This window comes from Mustela lutreola, chromosome 2, assembly GCF_030435805.1.
Source record: "Mustela lutreola isolate mMusLut2 chromosome 2, mMusLut2.pri, whole genome shotgun sequence".
In the NCBI taxonomy this organism is placed as follows: Eukaryota; Metazoa; Chordata; class Mammalia; order Carnivora; family Mustelidae; genus Mustela; species Mustela lutreola.
Window position 1 is genome coordinate 84,443,688 of NC_081291.1, and position 27,605 is coordinate 84,471,292.

At 36.8% G+C, this 27,605-nt stretch overlaps 1 protein-coding gene across 1 annotated transcript in view; it reads right to left on the bottom strand.

The window, feature by feature from the left end:
• UBE2E2 (ubiquitin conjugating enzyme E2 E2) overlaps positions 1–26,293 on the bottom strand; it is a 382,217-nt gene extending 355,924 nt beyond the window's left edge. Inside the window, exons 1-3 of the mRNA XM_059162497.1 lie at positions 26,069–26,293; positions 20,052–20,235; positions 9,690–9,740 (exon numbers count right to left, since the gene is read on the bottom strand). Of these exons, the coding sequence (XP_059018480.1) occupies positions 9,690–9,740; positions 20,052–20,227 (227 nt within the window). The 5' untranslated portion in view covers positions 20,228–20,235; positions 26,069–26,293. The remainder of the gene's footprint in view (positions 1–9,689; positions 9,741–20,051; positions 20,236–26,068) is intronic.
• Between the last annotated feature and the right edge of the window lie 1,312 nt (positions 26,294–27,605).

Sequence of the window (27,605 nt, forward strand, 5' to 3'; positions counted from 1 at the left end):
ATTACGAATCCATCTAAAAACAATGATTTGCAATATTGCTTTTAGTTTGTTAAAAAGTTAAAAATAAATATTTACCCAATACTTTATAATATTCATAAAGGTCTTTTACTTAACTATAGGCACTACAGTGATGATCTAAAAACAGCAGTATTTAAAAATTCCTGACAGAATATAATGGTCGCTGGTGGGAAGAGAGGAGAGAAGGGGGACAAATACTTATGCAGTATAATTACATAACTACAAGCACAATTTTAAAAAGTCAAATTTTACCTAAAATTGAAATTAAGCATAAATTTAAGCTTGAGAAGTTCTCTAGATCCATGCTGTGTAATACAATAGTCACTAATCACATCCGGCTATCTAAATTTAAATTAAGCAAAATTAGGAGTTCGTTTACTAACTGGGGTTAGCCATCTTTCAAGTACTAAACAGCCATATATGGCTAGTAGCCTCTGTACTAAACAACACACATACAAAACACTTATATCATAGCAAAAAAGTTCTACTGGAGCAATGCTATTCTAGAAAGATTCACCTGTATCTATTTTGCAAATGGAAGACCTACATAGCAAAGTCTAAAAACACTTGGCCTCTAATGTCAGAAACGCCAAAGCTGAAATCCTAGTTCTGCCACTTACTTGCTGTGTGACCTTGGACAAGTTACTTAATCGCTCTAAGCCTTTCTTCCATCTATAAAGTACTGTCTAAAACTAGTAGATACTCAAACTTAGTCATAAAGATGAAAAGAGATAATGCTGGCAAAGCATTCTGCACACAGCCCCAAACACTGGAAGCATTCAATTGTTGTCAGTTCCCTAATATAATTATTCACGTATAGGTACAATGAACATCAACTAAATACTAGGATTTGAAATATAGAAACTGAAGAGAGCATTCTTCCAAGTGGGTAAAATAGATAAATCAGTTGTAACATGAAGCATCAGGAGAACTGACAACAGTGTGGTGGGTGTAGGAGAAGGGGAAGTCCTAGATTCTAGTTGGAAGGAACAGCAGGTGCCACGGCAGGAACCTTGGCTCCTGGTGTGAGAGCTATGCCTCTCCTTTTGGTCATTTCACATTATTACTATGCTTCATCTTCCATACAGGTCAGAGGTGCAGAGACGCTTTACACTCTAAGGATTGGAATAGAAAATGAATCTGAGGGGTGTCTGGGTTGCTCAGCCATTAAACATCTGCCTTCAGCTCAGGTCATGATCCTAGGGTCCTGGGATCAAGCCCTGCATGGGGTTCCCTGCTCAGTAGGAAGACTGCTTCTCCCTCTCTGACTCCCCAGCCTGTGTTCCCTCCTCTTTCGCTGTCTCTCTCTCTCTGTCAAATAAACAAACGAATAAATGATCTTTAAAAAAAAAATGAATTTGAGCTTACAGCTTTGCCTATTATACATCTGGGCAAATGTGCTGCTTCCACACAAATGGGGATTTAGCTACACCTTTAAAGCATCCCAGTAAGTCTCTAAAGTAAGCATTCTAAATAATAAGTTCTAAATGAACAAAAAACAGTAAAAAAAAAAAAAACACCGTTGAAAACATAAATTTAAAAATCAAAATTTCCATTATTCTCAAAATAAAATATACCAACAAAACTATTTTACTTGTTAGTTGCAATAACAGTTGATAAAAGATATTTAAGTTGATGAATGTAATAATCACTGTAAAGAAATGCTTTGAGTGCACTAAAGAATACAGTTTTCAGGACAACTTAAAAGATAAAATAGCAATGTGAATTAAAATATCACATGTAAGAAAGTAATATGACACTTTCTATCTAGGAGCTTAAGTAATAGAGCTGAAATAATAACCAGCTTAAAACTGGGCAAAATAAAATAAGTGATAAAATGTTCTGTTCCTTTTATAAAATATACTCTCAGTGTGATCACTTAACACATGTTTTTTCAGACATATTCTTGTATTGCTCTTAAAATAGCAAAGAATTTTCAAAAAAGAAATAAAACTTCAAAGACAGCAAGTAATGGGCAGTAAACTCACTTTTATCACTCAATATTTTTCTTTATTAAGAAATAAACATTTTTAAATGTATAATTAAAGGCAGATATTTTAAAAATTAACATTTTGAAATAAAGTAAAAAAATTTTGGTGATTTTATGAAGATAGTTAGGTCTTCCCCAAGCTCCGTTCTAAAGTAAATGTACATGACAGCAAACAATTAACACCTGAAGTTCCCCAACTGAAGTAACAGCATCTTAAGGTTCTATGCTGACTATGCCCCAAGCGAAGTCAGCCTCAAGTAAAGGGAAAAAGAAAACATACGTATATTTTTGGCAGGAAGGAAGAACACCTTGAAAATCATAAGAAGTACAGAAATGAAAACATAAACAAGCTTGAAACTCTTTATGTCAATGGAATATAAGGTAAGACCATGTTTTCTCATTCTCTATCACACTATACACATACTGCAATTCCAAGGCTATCCAACCCACAGGTGCTATTCCAAACAATTCTTTAGCTGTTCTAACCGTTTAATGCATCTCAAATATTAAAGATTTTTGTCTTCGTAAATTCTATGCAAAACCACTCAACACTGCAGCAATGGAGTCAAGAACTCCTAGGAGTGAATAAAAATATTCCTCAATTATCTGTACTAAAGAAAGGAAAGATATGAATAATTTGGTATCCTATTTAAGACAGGTCCTCAATTATATTTAAATTTTGTCATTTTAATGACTCCTTAAAAGAGGCATTCCAGCCTTCTGCTAACCAATACACATTTATATCACCTTTCAGTTATTCATAGTGTTTATTTATTAATCATCAGCCTCAATCCAAAAAGACTGATGTGGCTTAAAAAATTTATGTAGTATAAAAATACAAAATGAAGATACAGGCTTCAAAAACAGTTGTGGGAAAGAGTAAGAAAATAAAATACAATCAGAGTTGAGATTTCTACAACTACTAAAGTCAAAAAGTAAAGAAGGCTATTAGCTTCTGGGCAACCAAAGTAAAGAGGAAAGCATTATCAGTCTTAGGATTTGCAGAAGTCACAGATACTGGCAGTTTCTGTCAAGAGTATCATCATTCCCCTAGTCTTGGTTCTCAAGCATCTATATGTCTTATCTCTCAATTAATTATAACCAGATTTTTAGGATTAGGAACTATAGTGGATATCTTATTGTAGCCTACAATTGCCCTACCTCAGACCTAATATTAAGCCTTCAATAAATACTAAAATAACTGTGGGGGAAGGTGACATAGAATCAGGCTTACTGGGAAAAACAAATTTCACATTAAAAGTGCAAACATTTGCATACATTGAGTTAAGAACTGTTAAATGTAAAGAAATTCTTTACTGAGAAAGTGCCAATAATAAGAATACTAACGCTAAGATATACATCCACAAACACACACACAAGGGAGAGTGGCAGAAATCAGTATACTCAAAAAATTCCTTTTCAAAATGCTTTAAAGGCAAACAACTGTCTCATGGAATTCAGAAATATAAATCAAACATAATACAAATGACATTTTGGATTACCTTGCATGTTGATTTTTTTTTTCTTTACTGAACCACAAATGACTATCCACAAATGTAATTTTAAATGCATTTTTCTATCTAGTCACACATGTAAAACAATAAAGGATGGAAGAGTAGAAAACCTGGGTTTAAATCCAAATCAACTAGTTGTACAACTCCGAGCAAGTTACTTAACCCCAGGATTCTCATGGAAGAATTGATAAAACTAAATGACAATCATCTATGAAAATCCCTGAATAGCTAAACACGTCATACAAGTATTACCACAATAACCAAAAAAGGAAAACAATTAGTGGCAATAATTACATTTTTGTACTGGAGATTCTTTACAGAGTTCACGCCTATATAACTGCTATCCCCAATTTCTATTTCAATGCCTTCCCCTTCGGTCATACAGTTTTAGAAAATAACCCATACAAATACTACTTCAGTTACTATGATCTGGAAAATACAATTTCCACTATTAAATGGCTCTCATCAACAGTAGGTGAGACAGTGGTTAGATTTATGTCCAGTCATGGCCTCTCCTTTACTGGGAACAACACCTTAACTAATGAGTGAAGACAATGAAAAATTAGAGAACTTAAAGTTTGATTCAAAACTTACTGCAAAGCTACAATAATCAAGATTCTCTGTCAATAAGAGGAAAAAAAAGACAATGCAGTACTGGCTGGCATAAGTATAGACATACAGATCAATGGAATAAAATTTAGAGTTCAGAAATAAACCTTCTCATTTATGATTCACTGATTTTCAACAAAGTTGTCAAGACAATTCAATGGTGTTTTCAGCAAATGGTGCTGACATAACTGGGTATCCACACACGCAAAAAATGAATGTGGACCTTTACCTCATATCATACACAAATGGATCAGGATCAAAATATAAAAGCTAAAACTAAAGAATCCTGAGAAGAAAAATATAAGTGTACATCTTTGTAGTACCGGATTAGTTAATGGTTTCTTAGAAAAAACACCACACACACAAACAACAAAAAGAAAAAACTAAATTAGACTACATCAAAAATTAAACTTTGTCCTTCGAAGATCGTTATTAACAAGGAAAAAAAAAAAATCCTACCCACAGATTAGGAGAAAATATTTGCGAATCATATGCCTTATACAGGACTTGTATCCAAAATAAAGAAAGAAAGAATGCTTACAACTCAGCAATAAAAAGACAAATAACAATTTAAAAATGGGCAAAAGATTTGAATAGACCTTTCTCCAAAAAGATATAAAAATGGCCAAAAAGCATATGAAAAGATGGTCAACATCATCAGTATATTCATGAAGATAATACCAGTCAAAACTACAATTTTAGTATATGTGCTGCCGAAGTGAGCATGCCAGTCGAAACGACAATGACATATCACTTCACACCTACTAAGATGGTTATCGTCAAAAAGAGAGACAAAAAGAATAACTGCCAAAGTTGTGGAGAAACTGGAACTCCTAAACAATGCTGGTAGGAAGGTAAAATGGTACAGCCCTTTGTAATATAGTATGGCAGTTCCCCAAAAGGTTAAACATAGTTACTTTATGACTCAACAATTCTACTTGTAGGTATAAACCCCCCAAATGAAAACGTATGTCCACACAAAATCTTATACATTAATGTTCAAAGAAGCATTATTCATAATAGCCAAAAGTGGAAACAACCCAAATGTATATCAACTGATGAACAGATAAATAAAATGTAATATATCCACACAATGGAATATTATTCAGAGACAAAAAGATAAAAAGTACTGATCCACACTACGTGGATGAACCTTGAAAACATGCTTCATGAAAGAAGCTAGTCACAAAAGACTACACTTTATATGATTCCATTAATACAAACATCCAGAACAGGCAAATCTGTAAGAGACAGAACAGACTGATACCTAAGGCTTAGAGTTGGAGAGCTGGGAGGAAATGGGGAAGGAGTAACTGTTAAAGGGTTTGGTGTTATCTTTTTGGGGAGATTAAACTGTTGTAAAATTGACTGTAATGGTTCCACAACTCTATGAATATAGTAAAAGCCACTGAATTTTAAACTTTAATTTACATCTCAGTAAAGCCAATTCGTTTTTTTAAATAAAAGTAAAGCAGAGCCTGTGTTCAGTGAGTAGATCATTGAAACAGCAATAAAAAGTGAAAACTGCTAGGATAACTGAACTACATCCTCTTTTTTTAGTATTTCCTGATTATACTTCTCAATTATTAAATCATAAGTCCAAATCCAAATGAGTCATTTTATCATAGTCTCTACTTCAAAAAGTAGTAAGGATCTCTGTCATTTCCATTCTCATGCAGTTAATACAAACTTGGACAGTACCAGATCATGACAAAATTTGCATTTAGTTTCCCTATAATACAAAAGAACAAGTTTGGATGACAAAAGTTTTAATTTTAATTTGGAGATTTTTCTAGCTAACTCCCAGTTTCCCACTACCATCAAGGAAACAGAAATGAACATATCAGCACATTTACAGATTCAAGATCTGTGCTTTTGACAATTTGTGAAGAATCCTGATAGTCATGACATAGAGTCCTTTACAACGGGCAGCAATTTTACCTATTAGGGATCTGTAGGGATATGACGTGAATTCTCTTGGCTCCATCCACCTAAGCTGGTGTGCAAGGAACTAAAGTAGTGAGCAATTCTAGTCCAGTAACTCCAACTCAGCTGGCAATATGAAAACATTTATGGATCTGAAGAGGACTCAGAAGATAGCCTTTGCAAATGTCACGGGTCAATTATATTATCCACCATAAGAGTTGAAACCAAGCAAAATATACTCTACTACTTACAGGAAATATTCTAAATATACAACCAAATTTCACCCAAACTATATATAATTTTCTATGCCAATGGCCCTACAGACCCTATGATTTTATGAACAGAAACTTTTTTCTAGATATAAAGTTTTGTTTTTAAACATAAACTCAGATTGTAATGAAAAAAAAAAAAAAGGTAACCGAATCGTTTCTTAAAAACTGTATAATTTCATTTTTACCTTAAAGACAACAGAAAAAGTGAAAAGAAAATTCAAAGATATGTAGGCAAGTGTTTCCCATAAGAAGAAATAATTCAACCTATTATTTTGTGAATGCTCTAAAAATAGTATTTAGGTTCATTCAAAACCTGAAAGAAAAAAATTAAACAATACCACAGCAGTTCCCCTAAAAATGCCTTACATAACCATATCTATCTACTCTAAATGATACAATTCAGAAAGACTTCATATTCCCAACATGTCTAAATGACAGACTCACAGAATACTTACATACATACTAGTTCCTCCCATATAATTCCAAGAACTGTTTAACTAGGCATCACATAAGAGATGCTCCAAAATTCAGAGATGCTATTTCTAACCTGACAAATACACAAAACTGGGCTGTACTAGTCTGTTAAGCTTCCAGAAAATAAGTATAAACCACAATCTAAGTGGAATATGACACACAACCACCCCCACTGAGACAACAATAACAGATAAAATACCTGTTCCACTCTGTCTAAACAAGTAAACCCAGAGATGTTCCCTCATACATAATCTTATCTGTAATAATGAGCTAACAACTACCCAGGCAACCAAGAGGAAGGATTTTGACAGGCCTGTGTGCTGGTAAAGGTAATACACAAAGAGGGTACTAGGGGAATGTGATTTTGACTCCTGCTATTAGGCAGATAACTTTAATATAGTATATTTCTATAAATTAATGCATTACAGTCATTAGGACACACATAAAGGCAGCACAGAACTTTTAAAAACAACAAAAGTACTACTAACTTTGTGCCAAAATAAGTCAAACAAAAATTATGCTCTCATTTCTCTTATTGAAGATAGTAACCACATTCCCACTGAAATATAGATGGGCAGATTTACTATAAACCACAATCAAATATTTGACACCAAACAATCCAAAGGCCACACAGTAATCCACTTAACAATCACATTGACATCTATATTAAGTAGCAAGTACACAGGACTTGTAGAACTAATCACCACTTCTCAATCAGCCACAACATAGAGGATCCTTTGCTTGCCAAAGGGGAGCACCACATACATGAAGGTGGATATGAGCTTTATCTCTGTCTGGTACAGTTCAATCAACTATTTGGGGATCAAGAAAAAGAGTCAAAGCCACTGAATCACAGACCTGGCTTCTAAAGCAAACTTGTTAACTATCCAATCTTCATTACATTAAATGAATTTCCTTGCAAATTCCCACAAGCAAGCAAATTAACCAAAGTAGGTCATTTTTCTACAATGTTATATATCAATCATATCTCAATAAAACTGGGGGGAAAAAACCCTGCAACCAAGCAGGTATCTTTCCTGAAACTTTCTGAAGGGCTTATTATGTGTCACATCCACATTTTAAAACCCTTCATTTATAAAGAGTTTACATAACCAGTAATGATATAATTAACTATGGCTTAATGAAAAAGTAAATCTCCAAATTTCAGACATTAGAAACTTTTCTTTTTTTACTTTAAGATTTTAATATAATATTAATTATTAATTATTAATAATATTAATGGTTTTAGTTTATTTAAATAATTGCCATTATGTAATTTCTTTCCTCACACTTATTTTCATGCATGTTTATAATACACTGGTTTAATCAAGCTAAATTATTATCTGTAATAAGTCAAAACTAAATTAGACTAATGTATTAGAAAATAATATATAACAAAGTTGCAATCTAACCATCAAATAATATTTTATGTGGATTCCATTTATAAAAAATGAGCCTTAAACAAGCTCATTAAAACAGAGTAGTTTATTTTACCAGTACTTTATAAAATTTAAGCAAATAAGTATATAAACTAGGTTCATATATTTACCAATTAAGTTGTAAAAGTATTACAAAAATAATATATGTGATGAAACTATTTTTTTAAAAAAGATTCAAACCATTAAAATTAATACTGTCATAAGAAACAAGAGATTTTAGGTTTCAAACTGGAGTTTTTCCAAAATCAATCCATTTCCAAGAACTGGTGACCAAAGCCTAAATGATAATTTGCCATCTGAAAAAGTCTTTGATGCAACAGTCTTAAGCGTGACAAGAAGTCTTACTGTTAAACAGTTTTACTTAACATAGAAATATTTGTTCTATTTGAATAAAACATTTTTTTAATATTATTCCAAGGGCATATACTGTACATGACTTTTGTGTAAAGAACCACATTAGATTCACCACAAACATAAAATACCTTATTAGAATTTTTCCTATACAAAACAGTTTTCAACTAGCCAAGTATCAAATACCCATCCACAAAATTCTCACTTTCATTAATACATAGAGTTGCTATCTTTGCTTTCACATAAAAATAAGATCAATGAAATCAGAAATCATACCAAACAATAAATTCTACCTGCATTCAATATTAGCAACATATTCCTGTAATCTGTCCTCTCGCCTTCAATCTACAAGACTATACCAATCTAAACTATGAAAACTCCATGTTGGCCTAGTTCCAACACTGACCTTGTATCAAAATAGAAAGAAATGTTTTATAATAGTCCAACAGCCAATCTTTCAACTATTGCATCAGACCCAAGATATAGTATAAGGTAGGAGGTTATTTTTCTCCTCTTCCTCTATGTACCCGTATATCATTAATCATTTCCAGGGAAACACTATTACTTCTTATAAGTAAACCCTGACCAGAAAATTGAAGAAAGGAGAGAGTTTTAAATTTAACATTGCTGCCTCAAATCACCCATTCTTAATTAGCTACAGCCGAGGACTGTAAGAAATAATGAAAACCATGAAAAAACACTATTTAATGTTCTGGTCCTTTTAAAAATCAATTTTCAACAACGTAACAAGTGAATTATCAAATAGCAAATATTTTAGCCACACTATTATTCTATATTAAAGAAATTAAGGCCCCCACACCTATTCCACTGAAAGATAATTAAATTTGTTACTCTATAATTTCATTATCTTATTGTTATTGCATTATTCTGTTTGCAACTCCACTATACCTCTACAAATATACTTGATAAGTATTCCATTTCTACACAGAAACAATAACTGTCTTCCACAGTCATTTAAGTTCAAACTATAATGATGTTTTACCAATCAAACTACAATAACAGTTATACATGAGACCAACACTCAATTATACCTTGCACAAAAGATACAAATAAATAAAAATCTGTAAGTACTTACCTACAGTTGGGAGGAGGGTCCAACGTAATCTCTGCAAGTTCCTTCTGAATTCTTTAAAATAAAGACAAAGTTATGTTAAAATGTCTTTATTGTCTTAATAGTTCACTAAAATGTTATACTTTAACACAAATATTTCCCATTTGTATGCTTTTTAAAAAATACTAATACTATAGGGACGCCTGGGTGCCTCAGTTGGTTAAGCAGCTGCCTTCGGCTCAGGTCATGATCCCAGGGTCCTGGGATCGAGTCCCACATCGGGCTCCTTGCTCGGCGGGGAGCCTGCTTCTCCCTCTGCCTCTGCCTGCCTCTTTGTCTGCCTGTGCTCACTCGCTCTCTCTCCCTCTGTCTCTGGCAAATAAATAAATAAAATCTTTAAAAAAAAATACTAATACTATATAAATCATCATATACAATAATAACCAAGCCATAACTTCTGTCATGATTTTGGCAATGCACCTACAAAAGGTAAAAGGATTGGTCGTTAAGAGTACACACACCCTGTAGAAGCAACACTAGAAACTTCATCTAACCAGGACACCTGGATGGCTCAGTCAGTTAAGCGTCAAACTCTTAACTTCTGTTCAAGTCATGATCTCCGGTTTATGAGCTCAAGCCCCATGGCAGGCTCTGCGCTCAGTAGGGGGTCTCCCTCTCTCTCTCTCCTTGTGCCCCTCTGAATGGCTCACCAGCTCGCTCTCTCTAATATAAATACATCTTTTTTAAAAAGCTTCATTGAACAACTGATAATAACCAAAATTTGTAGTTTAAATTAGATACCTTTGCCACATTATTTACAGATCATTCCAACTTCTTATTTAGAACATCCCCACTAAGATGGAAAGTGATTATTAAGATGAATCCAAGCACTGTAAATGATCCAATCAACTGGTGAAGAAAGAATTATCAGGATCTCATTCTAACACCTGAAACTGCTATCCAAATATAAATGGTATTCCTCCCTGAAGCCTCTAGGTTGGAGAAGACTGAGACTTTCCAATCTGACACTAAACCTTTTGCAAGAACTATCCTAATAATATGTGGATAATCATCTTAATGTCATTGCATTGCAAAAAGAACTTTTTAAAAACCTGCTTTTGTGCTCATGTTATTTTTTAACTTTTGATTTTTAACTGTACCTAACCTCTTATTTATATATACATACACACACACACACACACACACACACACACACACACACAAAGGCTTAACAGTGCTACATTGTTTAATAAGACCAAGCAATGTCTTAACTATCATTCAGCATTATTAAACATAGGCTTTGTCAAAGCAAATACAAAAAAATTCTCAAAACCCCACTTCTTCTCCTTTGCTTTTTAAATATGAGGATTTGCTAACTGGATACCTGCTATTTGGTTAATTACTGTGATAGTGAATGGATGATAGTTGACTAAAGTACCTTAAAAAATAAGAATCTGAACAAAAACATTTACTATCAAACAATTTCATTCCACATTTTTTTCAATACAACAAATGAAAATAAAGAAATAGACATGACTTGTCCAAGAGGATTAGCTTCAATTTCCTGAAAGAACTGCATGCTACGAACACAATTTTCACTTTTCTAAGCCATGTGATTCAAGGCTGGGGAAACATTATGAAGCTGAGCAAGACTAGTAAGTTCAAAACCAAGAAAACTTTCATTTTAATTCTGTTCTACCATTAATTGAGAGTTCTTGGATAAAAAGACTACTCAAACCTGCATCTTCTCCCTCAGCCTTAGTTTCCTATCTTATAAAATGAAGAGGTTTATTTTCCATACTATAAATAGGGCAACTAGGATTTGTTTTATCTTTAAAACATATTCCTTTAAATATGGATTCTGTGATGTGTTCAGATACACATAAAATATATACAGCCCAGGAGCGCCTGGGTAGCTCAGTCAGTTAAGCGTCAGATCTTGGATTTGGCTCAGGTCATCATCTCATAGTTCCTGGCATCAAGCCCATGTAGGACTCCATGCTCAGTGGGGAATCGACTTGAAGATTCCCTCCTGGTGCCCCTCCCCCCAACCATACATGGGCTCAGGTGCACAGGCTCATCCTCACTCTCAAATAAATAAATATTTTTTTAAGTATATACAGCCCATAATTAAATGAGAAATCTCAAAGACTGATATTGGTGAACACCCTTTATGAATTTCATACAGAAGTAAAAAAATAGGTACTTCAAAACTAAATCAAGTAAGTCCAGATTAATGATAGCAAAATAAGCACACACACATTCACCTCCCACTCCTTCAAGACCCCACTTAGAGCAGGTAGAAAAGCACAGGGGGGCAAAATACTGAAAGTGCAAAAAGGAGTAAATAGCAAGAGAAGGAAATGAGAATTTCAGTGTATTTTTGGAAGATAAAGTAGACAGGCGTAAACTAAACAGGTTGAGACAGCCCAGAAGGGACTGCAGAGTGCTTAAGAATATAATAAAGACACATTATTTAAGGGAGGTGGGGAGAAAGACAACCAGAAATTCCAGAAGAAAAACACCTGTGTTGGGGGCACCTAGGGTCTTGGGATCAAGCCCCGCATGGGCGGGGGGGGGGGGGGGGGGCAGGACCTCTGCTCGGGGAGCCTGCTTCCTTCTCTCTCTGCCTGCCTCTCTGCCTACTTGTGATAAATAAATAAATAAAATCTTTTTAAAAATAGAAAAGAAAAAAAGAAAACACCTGTGTTAGAAAACCATAGATCAAATATGAAGGCAACTAAAATGTAAAACTATTTTAATGAAGTAACAAATGTTAAGGGGGAAAAAAGAGAGATTGGACCTATCTAGCCTAATGTTATGACCCACTGGGTATTCTAGAGATCATGATATTGGATTTGTAGCAAATCTAATCGTAAAGTTCTATTTGGTCTTGCACTGAATATTTTGTTATAGTAAATGCACTGGCAATTTATATGTCTTTTGCTTATAAACAACACAAAGAAGATTCACTGTAGTCGTGCTATGCAATGTAAATATTACTAACCTTCAAGGTGTAAAATTAAGTGTACCTAACTGAAAACAGTTTGAGAAGATGGAGAAAGAATGAAGGTTATTAATATCTCCATTTTACAAAGTAGGGAACCAAGAAATACTGTTGAAAATTGAAAGAATAAGAAATAATGGCTTAAATATACGATTTAGTTATGAAAGACATCTAATACTTTTTTTTTTAATGTAACTACCATTAACTGGGAGGAGGAAAAGGGAATGAAGAGTAGGTAAACAAGCTACATCTTCAAATTTCATAGCAAAGAGTCAAAAGACACTAACAATTCAACAAACAGGTTTAAGTATTCTATATAATTTGTTATGCAGAAACACCAACAGAAGGACTTAGTGATGGTGAAAAGAGTTTGCTTCAAGGGAATAAGCTGGGATAGAGAAGGTATTTGGACAGAAATTGTTGCTTTCCACTAAAATGTCTCTGTATTGCTTAATTAGTTATCAGAAACATGAATAACATCTATGAATTGTTTTTAAACCAAGAGGACCAAAAAAACAGCCATTCAAAAGAGCAAGCTTAAATTGTCGAAGAAAGCTTTTTAATAGAATTTCTATGGGATTTTCAAATAACTCATCTTGTTCTATGCTTATACCATCCCTCTGGGTTTAAAAAATTGATAAATCAGGGGCACTTGGGAGGCTCAATAGGTTAAGCGTCTGACTCCTGATCTCAGCTGAGATATCAATCTCATAGTCATGAGGTTAGCCCTGCACTGGGCTCCAGGCTAAGCATGGAGCCTACTTTAAAAAAAAAAAAAAAAATTGATAAATCATAATTTTCTATCAAATAATTCTATAATGGAACTCGAACCCCTCTAAATGTCTATAATTCCAGATCTAATTATTCAATATAAAAAGCAATTTACTGATAAACTTGACAACTCTAAGCAATGAGTCTATACATTAAAATGTATTTTGTGCCACACCTAAGAATGGCTGTATTTCTCTTGACAGAAAAGATAATACTAAGAACTGCTATTTAAACAGTTGCAAGATATCTTGCTGCTTTTAAGGACAGCAATTCAATTCTTTCTCAAAAGTTGTGATCATGGTATGTATTAAGATTCTCAGTCTTGATGTGGGGAAAGTAAGGAGGCAACTATTTCAGAATCTGTCCCTTAGGTTGAAGAAAAATGAAAAAGTATTAGTAATTCATACTTACAGCCTACCTTTCACATGATGATCTTTGTCTACTAAAAGTGAACTAAATAAATCTCACAGAATTCTCTTAGTATTACTGTTTTATCATTTCCCATTTAAAAGATAAGGAAACTAAGGCTAGTTATTGTACCCTGGTAACATGAAAGACAGGCAATTATCTTGCTAAGTCAAACAAACAAAAGGCCTCTCTCTTATCAGAACTTTTAAGACAAAATTATTTCTTCAGACATAAATCAACTAGACAATTGCTTAAATTCCCATTTTCTATCTAGCAGTGCCACTTCTTTGGTTATTATGATACAGAAGTCAGGAACTGCACGTAAGTATTGAGACAAGTCAGAAGCAAAATACAAACTAAATTTCAGTTCGTAAGACAACCTAATACCTTAGCTATTCCAGAAAGAGGTAAGAGTCCTGCATGTGACCGTCATTTGCTAAAAAGAATGGAGTGGGAAGAGGGGAAGTGAAATAACAATCATGATTTATTTGGACTTACATAAAGAATATGGTATCAAAATTATACAAAATGGAGAAAATATGAAGTGCTCATTTTAACAACACCACATTGGATTAATGGTTCAGAAAAATGAAGCAGTAAGTACTGACATGTTTAAAACACACACACAGATTTCAGGCTAAAGAAAATTCAGTAACTCGTTCAGATCCAAGTAGAACAAGAATATTTGGACATGGCAATTCACAAAGGTATTTTCTTAGCAGTTACTTTAAAAAAAACAAAAAACAAAAAACTTCATTCCACCAAAATTACTTTCTATATTCCTCTATGGACTGTATTCCTTGATCACCTGAGAACTCTTATTCTGACTAACAGAATGAACTGGTCAAAACCCTTGAAAATGAAATTATTCTCAGGAAGAAAAACATCACACCATTAATTACTGAACTATTTTAAACTTCAAAGTAGCGAGCACCTGGGTGGATCAGTCGGTAAGAAGCTGCCTTCAGTTCAGGTCATGATCCAAAGGTCCTAGGATTGAGCCCCACACTGGGCTCCCTGCTCAGTGAGGAGCCTGCTTCTCCCGCTCCCCCTCCCCTTGCACATGTGTTCAAGCATGTGCTCTCTCTCTCTCAAATAAATAAAATCTTTAAAAACAAATAAATAAATAAATGTCAAAGTGGTATCTGAATTAACCCCAAAAACAGAGTCATTGCAAATAGTAAGCCTAAAGTTTAATGGTTGAATGATGATCTGTGATTTTTAAGATATCTTCAATTAAATGATTTTGCACATCAACTGTAAGATTCATCCTGATTTCAGAAACATTAAAAAGTTTGTATATGTACATTTAGAACCAAGAAGATTAAGTACAAAAGATTATCTATGAAGAGTACTACTTCATTCTAATGCAGAAAACTAAGAGCTGATATAATAAAAGTTGATGCTGGAAAGTACAAGAATCCACCTTCCAACCTAACAATAATTTAGTCTAAAACCAAACAGCATTCATTCCTAAAACACTCTATTATGTCCAATAAGATTACAATGTCTAAAGTTAATCTGGAATAAATGTGACTTAAAATTCACATTTACAGATGTATCAACACTTGAAAGTAGTGCAGTCAATTCAATGACAAGCTCAAAACAGTTATTTTATTCAACTGACTCATAAATTTAATAAAATCATCAAAACTTGTCAGTGCCAGACATAGTCCAACTACATACTTGCGAGTATAACAGGAGTGATACAGACATTATCAGGAGAACAGACCATGATAACAGCATGCCAATGTTTTAAGAAACAAATTCTTGCCAAAGAGCAAAAATTGATCAAAGATGTAACTATAATCTTCCTCTTCACTCAAAATAGATGAAATTAATTCATACCATTGTTTAAATAAAATACCCACTTAACTGTTTCCTGTATCCTACCCTACATTACTTTTCCATAATACTTGAAAACCGAGATTTTTTTTAAGAAAACATGTTTCTACACAAAATCATTTAGTTCTTCAATTATAGCACATTTCAGGCAATTGAACACCTATGTGCAAAGTGCTTTTCTTGAGTGACTATAAAATGCGTATAATCACAGCATCTGAGTATATCTAGTTTTACAACAGCACTACATCCTCAAAGGCTAACATATATCTCATTGTCCGAAAATTTATCAAATGAGCTTGAAAAATATCTACAAGACTTTAACTGGCACAAAGTCTGACAATGACAGCATTGGTGTATGAGACCTTATCAGATGCCAAATAAATGCTTTATCACATTTAGTTCTCACAACAGCCCTATGAAGACAGTACCATTATTATCTCCATTTTATAGAAAAGAAAACCTAGAATTAGAAATGTTAAATTATGGGGGCACCTGCGTGGCTCAGTGGGTTAAGCCTCTGCCTTTGGCTCAGGTCATGATCTCAGGGTCCTGGGTTCAAGCCCCACATTGGGCTCTCTGCTCGGCAGGAGCCTGCTTTCCCCTCTCTCTCTCTGCCTACTTGTGATCCCTTATTTATTTATTTATTTATTTATATTTATTTATATTTATTTTTCCCTGCTTTCCCCTCTCTCTCTGCCTACTTGTGATCCCTCTCTGTCAAATAAATAAAATTTAAAAAAAAAAAAAAAAAGAAGAAAGAAATGTTAAATTATGTATCTAAAATCACAAGGCTATTTGCCAGAACCTATAATTAAACCCATACCCCACCTCTAGAATCCAAGCTCTACACTGCTTCTGATAGATAAACTTTCTCCTATAAAATGACACCAAATGGAAAAGACTTCTCACCTGAATAAAAACCAATTAATGATAATAAATCGGAATTTCATTTTGAAACTACCTCTAACTTTGAATCTTGTAATTAGTACTGGGATCTTAATATCCATGGAAGATCCAATCCCTATAATAAACTCAAGGTTCTAAGGAAACCAGTAAATAAATATTATGACCTTCCTATGGTAGGCACTGTAGATATAATGATGAATTTAAAAGATGCCCTCATGATTCTCAAATTTTTTCTCAGTTGTTAGAACTTAAGCAAAGATGACAAACATAAAATAAATAAAATAACTTCACTATCAACTAAATCAGGGAAAAGGAAGAGTGAAGAATTAAGCTTTTTCTTTTAACTTAAAAAGCCAGCAGGGAAGCCGCATTTTTATACTTAAAACATATAGTAAATGATTTAATCACTTCAGATACTGAAACCCGTAAAACACCTGGAGATCTTCTAGAGGAAGGTCATAAATCACAATTTTAAAATCACAGATTACAGACAGGGGTGCCGGGGTGGCTCAGTTTGTTAAGCATCTGCCTTCGGCTCAGATCATGATCTCAGGGTCCTGGCACTGAGCCCTGCATCAGGCTCCCTGCTCAGCAGAGAGCCTGCTTCTCCCTCTCCCCTCCCCCCAGCTTGTACTCTCCCTCTCTCTCTGTCAAATAAATGATTAAGTCACTTCAGATACTGTCACCCATAAACTACCTAAAGATATTCTAGAGGAAGTTTATAGGATTTAGTAGCCTTGTGATCTTAGATACATAATTTAACATTTCTAATGCTGGGTTTCCTTTTCTGTAAAATGGAGATAATGATACCATCTTCATAGGGCTGCTGTGAGAACTAAACATGATAAAGCATTTATTTGGCATCTAGTAAGATCTCATACACTGATATTGTCATTTATAGACTTTGTCCAGTTAAAGTCTTGTAGGTATTTTTCAAGTTCACTTGATAAACTTTGGGAAATTAAATATATGTTAGCCTTTGAGGATGCAGTATTGTTAAAAAAGAAATACTCAGATGCTGTGATTATATGCATTTTATAGTCACTCAAGGAAAGCACTTGGCACATAGGTGCTCATAGGTGCTCAACTGCATGAAATGTGCTATAATTGAAGAACTAAATGATTTTGTGTAGAAACATGTTCTCTTTAAAAAACCTCAGTTAAACGTCTGCTTCAGTTCAGGTCACGATCTTGGGGTCCTGAGATGGGAGCCCAGCATCAGGATCCCTGCTCAGCGGGGAATCTGCTTCTCCCTCTGTTCTTCCCTCCCACTCATGCCCTCTTTCTCTCTCAAATAAATAAATAAAATCTTAAAAAAAAAAATCACAAATTCACAAGAAAGAATCTGTCAGTAGAGGGATTCCTTCAGCCAAAAAGCAATTCAGACAACACTTAATACTTTAACCAATGCAATAATACCAATTTCTATTATATGCCAGCCAGGTACTGTTTTGAATTCTTTACACACACCATCTCAAAACTACATCTTATCCCCTACTTAAAAAAGATGGGGAGGACTAGGTTTGAATATATAATCTATACCTGTTTTACACACTGCAGTAAAATAAAGTAAAAGACGATCCATGTATGTGATAAAATTCATGCAATCCTCAGTTTCACACATGATACATTAATAATCTCTCCTAAGCAGAATTTGATCTTTTGATACATCACTCAAGAAACAGGATTTTGGGGGCGCCTGGTGGCTCCGTCATTAAGCATCTGCCTTTGGCTCAGTTCATGATCCCAGGGTCCCCGCATCAGGCTCTGTGCTCAGCAGGAAGCCTGCTTCTCCCTCTCCCGATCCACCTGCTTGTGTTCCCTCTTGTCACTGTCACTCTCTCTCTGTCAAATAAGTAAATAAATAAATAATCTTAAGAAAGAAAGAGGATTTTGAAGGATTTTACGGTGGTACTCCCAACAGGGGGAAAGGCAGGGCTTCAAGAAAGAGTCTTTGCTAACAAGTAATCATGGGAGAACTGAGCACGGAGCCAGGAGAAGCACTATCTAGACCCCACTCTCCACAGACCTAGCCAGCCCATCCTCTCCCTTTTCTGATAAGCTAAAGATGCCATGTGGAAATCCTTACTATCAGAAGCTGAGGGACTGAATTATAGTTTTCTTGTGCATATGCAGGCACAGTCTGTATCTGAGTATCTCTTACCCACCCACCCCAACCTCCTTTCTTTCATCTAAATGTCGTATTTTCTCCCTTCTTACCTTTCCTATCCATACTAACTCCACCTCCCCCTTTCCCAGCAGCAGGTCATTTTGTGTTTTGGCCAAGCAGCAGAGGGGTCATGTCAGCCAGCTAAAGGCCCTCTGGACTTGTGCTGTGACAGCAAAAACAAACAGAACCCTTTCCCCACACTGGCATATTCTACAAAGGCTTAAAATTTGAGGCTATCTGCCTTCCACACAACTCCTTCATCAGAAGTCAGGGATCAGCAATACACTTTTGGGAAAGGTATGACTACCACAGTCCCTTGGAATGACCACTCATGATCACTCCAACATCTCTATCTAGAAGCTCATGTTCCACATGGAGGCTTGAGAAGGTTCTTCCTGATCCTGAGAATTTACTAGGCCAGAAGGAAATTGACTAGGCCAAAGGTCTGCTAGACTGTAATGGTTTTTGGTCTTCAGGAAAGGACCCCCTAACCCAGACAACCCAATAAAATATAAAACTATCATTCAACACTCAGACATTCCTCTATGCCTAAAACTTACAAAATGCCTTCATTATGCTTCCTATTTGACATCTTTTAAAAGGTATTAGAACAAAACAAGAACATTAAATCACAAAATAGGGAAAAACTGTACTCAATCTAGTTTACTCTTAAATTATTTTCCAAGAGATATTCTATAATTAAACAATATTAAAGTTTATGTCTCTCATAAGCAACTGATGTGGCAATAGAGAATCATTCAAGTATCTACCTTCCAGATCTATTGTCTAGAGAAAAAAAAGCATATCAAGATGGACCCACTGCCTAATACAATAAAACCAAGATGTATTTGTCAAACTTCAGCATTTCTAACTTTACTAATAGGGAGTAGTAGAAAATACACATCATTCAACAACTTTTTTAATAGAATTCTACTCACTGTCCTGTTACAGAAAAGAATAAAATATTTATAGTCAAGTAAATCAAACTATCACACTTTTACACACATTTTCCTATATATGCTCAATTAATAATACATAAACACACACAATGGATATATATATTTATGGATGTGCCATTCTGGTTAACTGACTTTAAATATTAAAAAGTTCATATTGCCTACAATTAAAACACTGTAAAAGAATCTTGAATAAGAAAGAAAAATCCCTGAATCTCATGGACCACACCCCAGAAAAATGACTAAATACAACACAAAGATAGAATTTAAAACAATAAATTGAGACTAAAACTTTTCTAAAAGGCATATAATAATTGAGGTACCTTTTAGCACTAGTTGACAATTTAGCAGCTGTTTTGCTGGATATTTTTCCCTCCTTTTTCTTGGGCTGAACTTGCTCTCTTTCTGGTTCTTGCTGAACACTTTCACGTTGGTCTCCATCAGAACTTCCTCCACTAGTGCTTGGGCTGTCATCAACTCTTTGTGCCTCAGTGGACATTTTAGACCCTGGATTGAAAATAAAAAATCAATTATTTAGTTATGGGAGGACTACCTCTAAAATAGAGAAAAAGTAAACCTCAAAGTAGAAGCAAAGCTAATATACAATGAATACAGTTGCCACTTACAAATCAGCTTTGGGAGTTGCCAAAACTTTTCTCTCAAAATGTAACTAGGAAAAAAAATGAAAACCACAAAATATACACACAAAATGTTCACAGTAACATTATTCATAAAGCTTGGGCACCTGGGTGGCTCAGTTGCTTGAGCAACTGACTGCCTTCGGCTCAGGTCATGATCCTGGAGTCCCAGGATCAAGTCCCGCATTAGGCTCCCTGCTCAGCAGGGGGTCTGCTTCTCTCTCTGACCTTCCCCCTCTCATGCTCGCTCTCTCTCATTCTCTTCCTCTCTCAAATAAATAAATAAAATCTTTTTAAAAAATTACTCATAAAGCCAAAAGAGGAAACAACTGAAACGTCCACTAATAAATGGATAAACCAAATAGTATACAGCCACACAATGGAATATTATTCAGTTGTAAAAAGTAATGAAGCACAATATATACACACTACAACATGGATGAACTTTAAAAACATTACACTAAGTGAAGGAAGCCGGTCACAAAAGACAACTATATGTTTCCATTTACATGAACTGTACAGAATAGGCAAATTCACAGAGACAGAGAAGTCGGTAAGTGTTTGCCAGGACTAGGAATGAGGGAAAAATGGGTAAAGGAGTGCTAATAGGTATGAAGTATTCTTTTGGGGTGATGAAAATGTTCTTAAATTAGATAATGGTGATGTTGTACAACTCTAAATATTCTGAAAACTACTAAATTCAAATCCTCCAAACTAGTCAACTGTTATCTCTGGTAACAGAAGAACACAAAAGAACACAGAGGCCCACATGATTCTAAATAAAAACTGAACCACATGATGGTGTCAGCATTGATCGAGCAATATACCAAGCAACTGTGTTTCACAAGAAATGGACACTGTCTTGAGATGCTGAGGGACTCCCCTACCCCCCTCCCCAGCCTTGGATAAAATATTCCTAAAGGCTTTCAAATTCCCTTTGCTCTGAGTTCATGCTCCCCACACAGCTCTGATTATCAACTCAACTTTCTTAATACCTTGACATATAGCTGCAGCTACAACCTGGATAGCAGACACAAAAAATTCTAAGTGAGAAGGGATATCCCTTCTCAACTGTCAACCCATCATAATCAATTTCTGAGTCTGATTTCTATGAACAGATCCCTTATGACCAAACTAGCTTAGAGTGTACTGACAAATTCAAAACGAAACTGACAAATCAATGTCCAGATTCTAAAGAGCCTTGTGCTCACTATGTTACTGTCACCTAATAACCACTTTGTAAAAGAAAGTACCTCAAATAAAGCACTGGTGTTTATTACTATAATTAGTCTAAATATATATATAGCTAGTTAACAATGATGAAAATTCATCATCACCCAAGATTTAACTTACAGCTTGCTCTAAATCAAAGTGATTTCATAATACAAATCTTTAATGGATTGAAGTTTTTATGGTAAGACAAACCAAAAAGCAATGGAAGAGAATGGAAGAGAGGTGAACAGTCAACAGAAAATACTGAATGCCTTCCATGAGACGTCACACAAGCACACCATCACCCCTCTCAACTCCAACATCCCATCCCCCATGCCAAATAAAACAGATCTGCACAAGCAGCTCTGAAACACACTGAGAGAAATCTGCCTGCTCTTCTACCTATTCTGTAAATGGAGAGCATCAGTCTCCACAGCTGTGACACCTTTTATGCGCACTAAAGTCACTTAATAGAATACTGAAATTTTATATCAGTATGTTTCATGTCTAGCTCTAACAGTCCTAACATATTTCTTGCTTTTTTTTTTCATTTTTATTTCACTTTAATTCTTACCCTTGGATTTAACATTGATTTTTTTTTCCAACTTACTTCTTTCAATTAAAATATATCACAAGTTTAAAATTTAGTAAGTATGTATATATAAGAGCAAGTTAGAGCAGATGTGCATGGAAGTCAGAAAGAGACCAATTCTCAGGGAAAGGTCCTTGGATATAGCAAAATGCTGTTGGCACTATTTTAAGAAATGTGGAATGAGTGAGAACTCCTTTTATACATCCTAAACCAGAAGCAATCCATTACATGACAAATATAGGGAAATCTAAATGAAATGAAATTCTTTTTTACTGAACCTGGAACCTCAGCTTAATAAACTATGCCCTCAGTTTCAATTATTTATTACTTTAGTTATACACATTTATATATATACATTTATAGAGTTACAGGTATATATATAGTATATATATTCTTCTTAATATTCTTATTTATGTACATTTGTATGCTAATACTGCAATGAGCATATAATTACTTGAAGGATTACTCAATGATTCAATCTGAGCTATAATCTGAAGCCCAAATTTTGAAAATTGCTTCAGAATATAGAAAAACGAAAACTAGTCTCTCCAGAGGACTACTGAAAAGTACTATTATGGGGCACCTGGCTGACTCAGTTGGTAGAGCATGCAACTCTTGATCTCAGGGTTGCGAGTTTGAGCCTAATGCTGGGTGTAGCGATTACTAACTCAATAAATTTAAAAAGAAATGATTAAAAATATCCAAATAGGGAGTGAGTGCTAATAGGTATGGTGTTTCTATTTAAGGTGCTGAAAATGTTCTAAAAACAGATAGTTGTGATGGTTGCACATCCTTGTGACTATATACTGAGACCACTTAGTATACTATCTATTTTGAAAGGGTGAGTGTTGCAGTACATGGATTATAACTCCACAAAGTGGTTATTAATAAATGGGCTTGGGTCTCAGTGTGTTTGGCTGATGGAGTTTAGAAAACTGACAGATCAAGAAATAAGTGGAGAAGTACTGAAGATGTGGATACTAAAAGAATGCCAATAGAGGGTAAGTATTAGAGGAAATCCTTAAGGAAAATTCTTAAATTGTAATATACATATAGAACAGTACACAAATGGTGAGTGTTGGCCAATGAGTTGTCATGTACTGAACACACTTGTGTTACCAGTATCCAGGCCAAGAAATAGCATATTCGTCTCTCCTGTTACTACCCTAACCTCTAAGACCACATCTTGTCCATCTCTGAACTTCACATAAACTGTATGATGATATATACTCTTAAGTTTCACTACTTTCCATAAAGAGAAACCCAAATAGACGTATAATTTCTATAGTTTCACCATACAGAAAAAATTTTATTTCTACTTTTGACCTCACGTTATTTCATCCAAATGTTAATGTAATTCATCAGAGACCACTAATAAACACTACAGAAACTTTTAGAAACAAAGTTTTCATGTCTTTTTCAAATATCAAGAGTAAGGCAAATTTCCACTGATTTTGGTCTTAAATGCCCAATTACAGAAAAAAGTATTAGGAAAAAAATTATTGCACCACTCAGGTGGCAACTAATTTTTATGAAGAAAAAGCAGTCTACAAGCACTTTAATTAACTATAAATATAAAATTGGTGTTTCGTCTTTTCAAAGTATAAATGAATAAAAAGTCATGAATCAAAACTCTTTAAAGCTATATTATAAATCAGCATTTTAAGATTATCTTTAAGATTAATTCCTAATTAGCTAATTTGATCAAATCATCTAATCTAGAAGGAAGATAAATTTAAATTCCAGGGTTATAAACATAGAGCTCTTCTTCAATGATAGTTTCAAAGCTAGTAAGATATTTAAATCTACATTTTTAAATATAGACTCAAACTAAAACTTGGCTTCTAAACATAAAATAGACTTTCCTCAAAAAATGTGTTATATTTAGAGTTTAGATATTGTTCCTTCTTCAACACACAAATTAAGCCTGTATTAGCTATGCACTCTATGTGGTAATTACAGTCCTGGAAATCAACAATATAGTAAATGAAATTCACTTGTTCCATAAAAACGAAATGATTCGGTTATAAACATAACTGATAAGTAAAAGCAACTATGATAACTTCATAAATTTGATTACTACCCAGATAAGCCTTATAACTGTATTTTATGGTATAAAACTGCAATGTGCATTTGAGCTTTTACAACAAGAAAACGCCTAATTCTGTCATGTAATATCTTGTTATTTGTCTTCCTACTAAAATTTCTAAACTTTCTTAAAATGTAAAATAAAACACAATTTTTGAGGAAAAGGTGCTATGTTCTGGGGGAGATAAAATGGGGTATGACATTATATGAAAACACTACATCATCAGCATCAACCCACATACAAAACGCTAAAGAGCCAGAGCATCCAAATTGCTGAGACAATTATTTAAATCCCAAGGTCCAGACTGAATTATTACCACATATTCAGGAACACACTTTTTTTTTTTTTTTTTAAAGATTTTATTTATTCATTCGACAGAGAGAGATCACAAGTAGGCAGAGAGGCAGGCAGAGAGAGAGAGGAGGAAGCAGGCTCCCTGCTGAGCAGAGAGCCCGATGTGGGACTCGATCCCAGGACCCTGAGATCATGACCCGAGCCGAAGGCAGCGGCTTAACCCACTGAGCCACCCAGGCGCCCCAGGAACACACTTTTTAAAGAACAGAGGATTTAAAAAAAAAAAAAAAAAAAAACACTAAGAAGAGCTTGAAATCTTCCCAAAGCGCTAGGTAATCTCAAGGTAAGCCCTAGGACTTCCTTTTGTACTTTTAAATACAAATATCTGAGTAGACTCTCAAGAATACACAATATAAAACGATGAATCTTGAAAACATGCAAATAGGTCTAACAGCCACCGAGCACAGGATGATGTCTTTCTAAAACGGCCTTAATTTCCTTAAGGGAAGATGGATTGGACATTTCTGGTTGGTCGTGGGGGGAAAAAAGCCACAAGAAGCTACGCTTTATCTTCATTAGAAATGGTAAAGGGCAAAAGGATCAAAACATTATGAGAGAAGAGAGGGGGAGAAGTGGAGGGAGGAGGGCCGAGGGAATCCAGTTTCAAACCAGGCCAGGGGGGGCTGCAGAGAAGAGACCAGAAAAAAATGGGCTTCAGCTCCAAACTGTGACAAGCGCTAGGCTTCACAAAAGACCAATACAACACACACTTCACACCAGGGTATACACAAACACACCCCACAAGGTCTTCTCCAGGAGAGCCGCGGGGGTGCGGCGGCGGGGGAGCCAGACCCGGCACTCACCGGGAGAGACACCATGTGCAGCAATTATGCAATTAGGGAAAATAGCAAAAGATCAAGCCGGGCACTTTCCACCGTGACATTTATCCAGTACTTTTGCAAAGACTTAGTTCCAGGATGCGGCTGGGAGAGGAAAGGGGCTGGGGAGGGTGGCGAAGGATGGGGAACTGAGAACGGAAGGGGGTAGAAGATGGGCAGGGTGGGACGAGGCGGGGGGGGGGGATGAAAGGGGGGAGGGGTGGAAAGGGCGAGAAACCGGGGCAAGGAGGCTCGCGGGAGGGGGCGCAGGGAATGGGGCACGCCGGGGAACAGGGGAGAGAACTAGGGCGCAAGCGGTGTAAGCAGAGACCTGCGACGTGGAGGCGAGGTTGGGGGGGAAGCCCGCCAGAGGGAGGACGCCGGGGACGGGGACGGATGGTGGGGGGGGGGGCACCGGCGAGGCCCGGGCGAATACCTGAGGGAGGGGCGTCCGCGCAGGTCGTGGGCTCCAGCCCAAGCGCGGGGAGAGAGGGCTTCGGGGGCGGGGGTGCTGGGAGGCCTCGAGGACGGGGTGTCCCCGCAGACCGTCTAGTCACCGAAAGCCGGACCCGCGCACCACGCACCCGGCCGCCCGGCCACGCCTGTACCCGCCGCGCTCGCGCCCGCTCGGACTCACCCTCAGCGCCTCCGCCGCCGCCCGCGGCCGTTCCAGCTCCGGCTCCCGAGGCTCTTGCCCGCGGCGGCTGCTGTGGCCGCCCCTGAGTCCTGGAAAGTGAAGCCACCACCTCCGTGAGACGCTGCCGCCGCCCGGCCGTCCGCGCGCGCGCCCGCGAGTGCGCGTCCCCGCGTGCCCGCCCGGGAGAGACCGCGAGAGCGCGAGCCCCACGTCGACCGTGCCGCGCCGCGCGCCTCCCGGCACCCCAAGGCCGCTCGGCCCCGCCTCCTCCCCGCGCGCGGCCGCGAGGGGGCGGGGGCGAGCGCGCGCACAGCCGGGCTGCCCGGCCGGCCTGGCGAGGGGGCGGGGAGGCGGCGCGGAAAAGTAAAGTGACAGCCGAGTCCCGCAAGTGAGCAGTGGCGGGGGTGGGCGAGGGCAGTGCCATGGAGAAGCGAAGGCAGGGACACAGGAGAGGAGAGGGAAACAGAGGCTGACGAGACGACCTGAGGGGAAGGGACGCGGGGACCTTGACGGGCACGCGCATTAAAGGGAAATGTTGGCTGTGGGTAGTGGGAGTTGCCCTAAGACGGAACTGGGTGCGGCATTCTACGCCCATCCATTGCAGCCCTGGACTTGCCTCAAAGAGTCCGCAAAGTACGCTACTGGGACTGACCCTGTTGACATACCAGCCAAAACTCGGATGCACGGTGCCCACATGCACCCAAGAAGAGAAAAGTTCGCACTATCCTGGAGAGTTCGCAAAGGCTAACCCAGACTACGCTACAGTGTAACAAGAATGTTCTGTCTTTTGGTTCGCCCTGGCCTAGAATGTACACGGGTACCCAGGAGCTCCACGCCATTTCTCATGCCCTGGGAAACTGGGGAGAGAGGTGAAAGGAGGAGGAGCTATCAGAACGAGTAGGCGCTGCATTAATGCCCAAAGGCAGTGCTGTGGCTAACCGGAGGGAACATTGGGTTCCCCTATAATCTTCACCCCAAATAACCATTTAAAAAAAAAAAACCCTATGTCTGCCATGCAAACTCAGCTTCTACAAAATTTCCCCCACCTCTACCCCTCTTAGCAACTGATAACTGTTGCTGCTCCTAGACCCATTCTATATAGGAGCTGTCGTTATATGTGTGACATATCCTTGAGCTGTCACTTTTTGTGGCAAAAGTGTCCAGCCTACAAAGGGCTGAAGGTAGCCCCACCAGAGTCCAGCACAATTCAAGCAGCCAAAAGAAATCAGTGCAGTAAGACCCCAGAGGACAGGATCAAGTCAAGATCCATACATATGTCTATAACTGAAAATCCCTTTATCCTTCTTGAGGAATATTAAATAATAACATCCTTGAAAATTGGCAATGGTGGGTATTGGTTTCCAGCCTCCAGAAATTACTATTGAGTAAAAAGTGGGTGTGTTCTTGGGTGTCCTTTCTATGCAGCACTCAAGGATATCAACAGGCCCTGTACCCTAAAACTCAAAAACATGTATTGGAAGATTACATATTTAGCATGTCCTGGGGTTATTATCAATTATATAGCCACCTATACCTC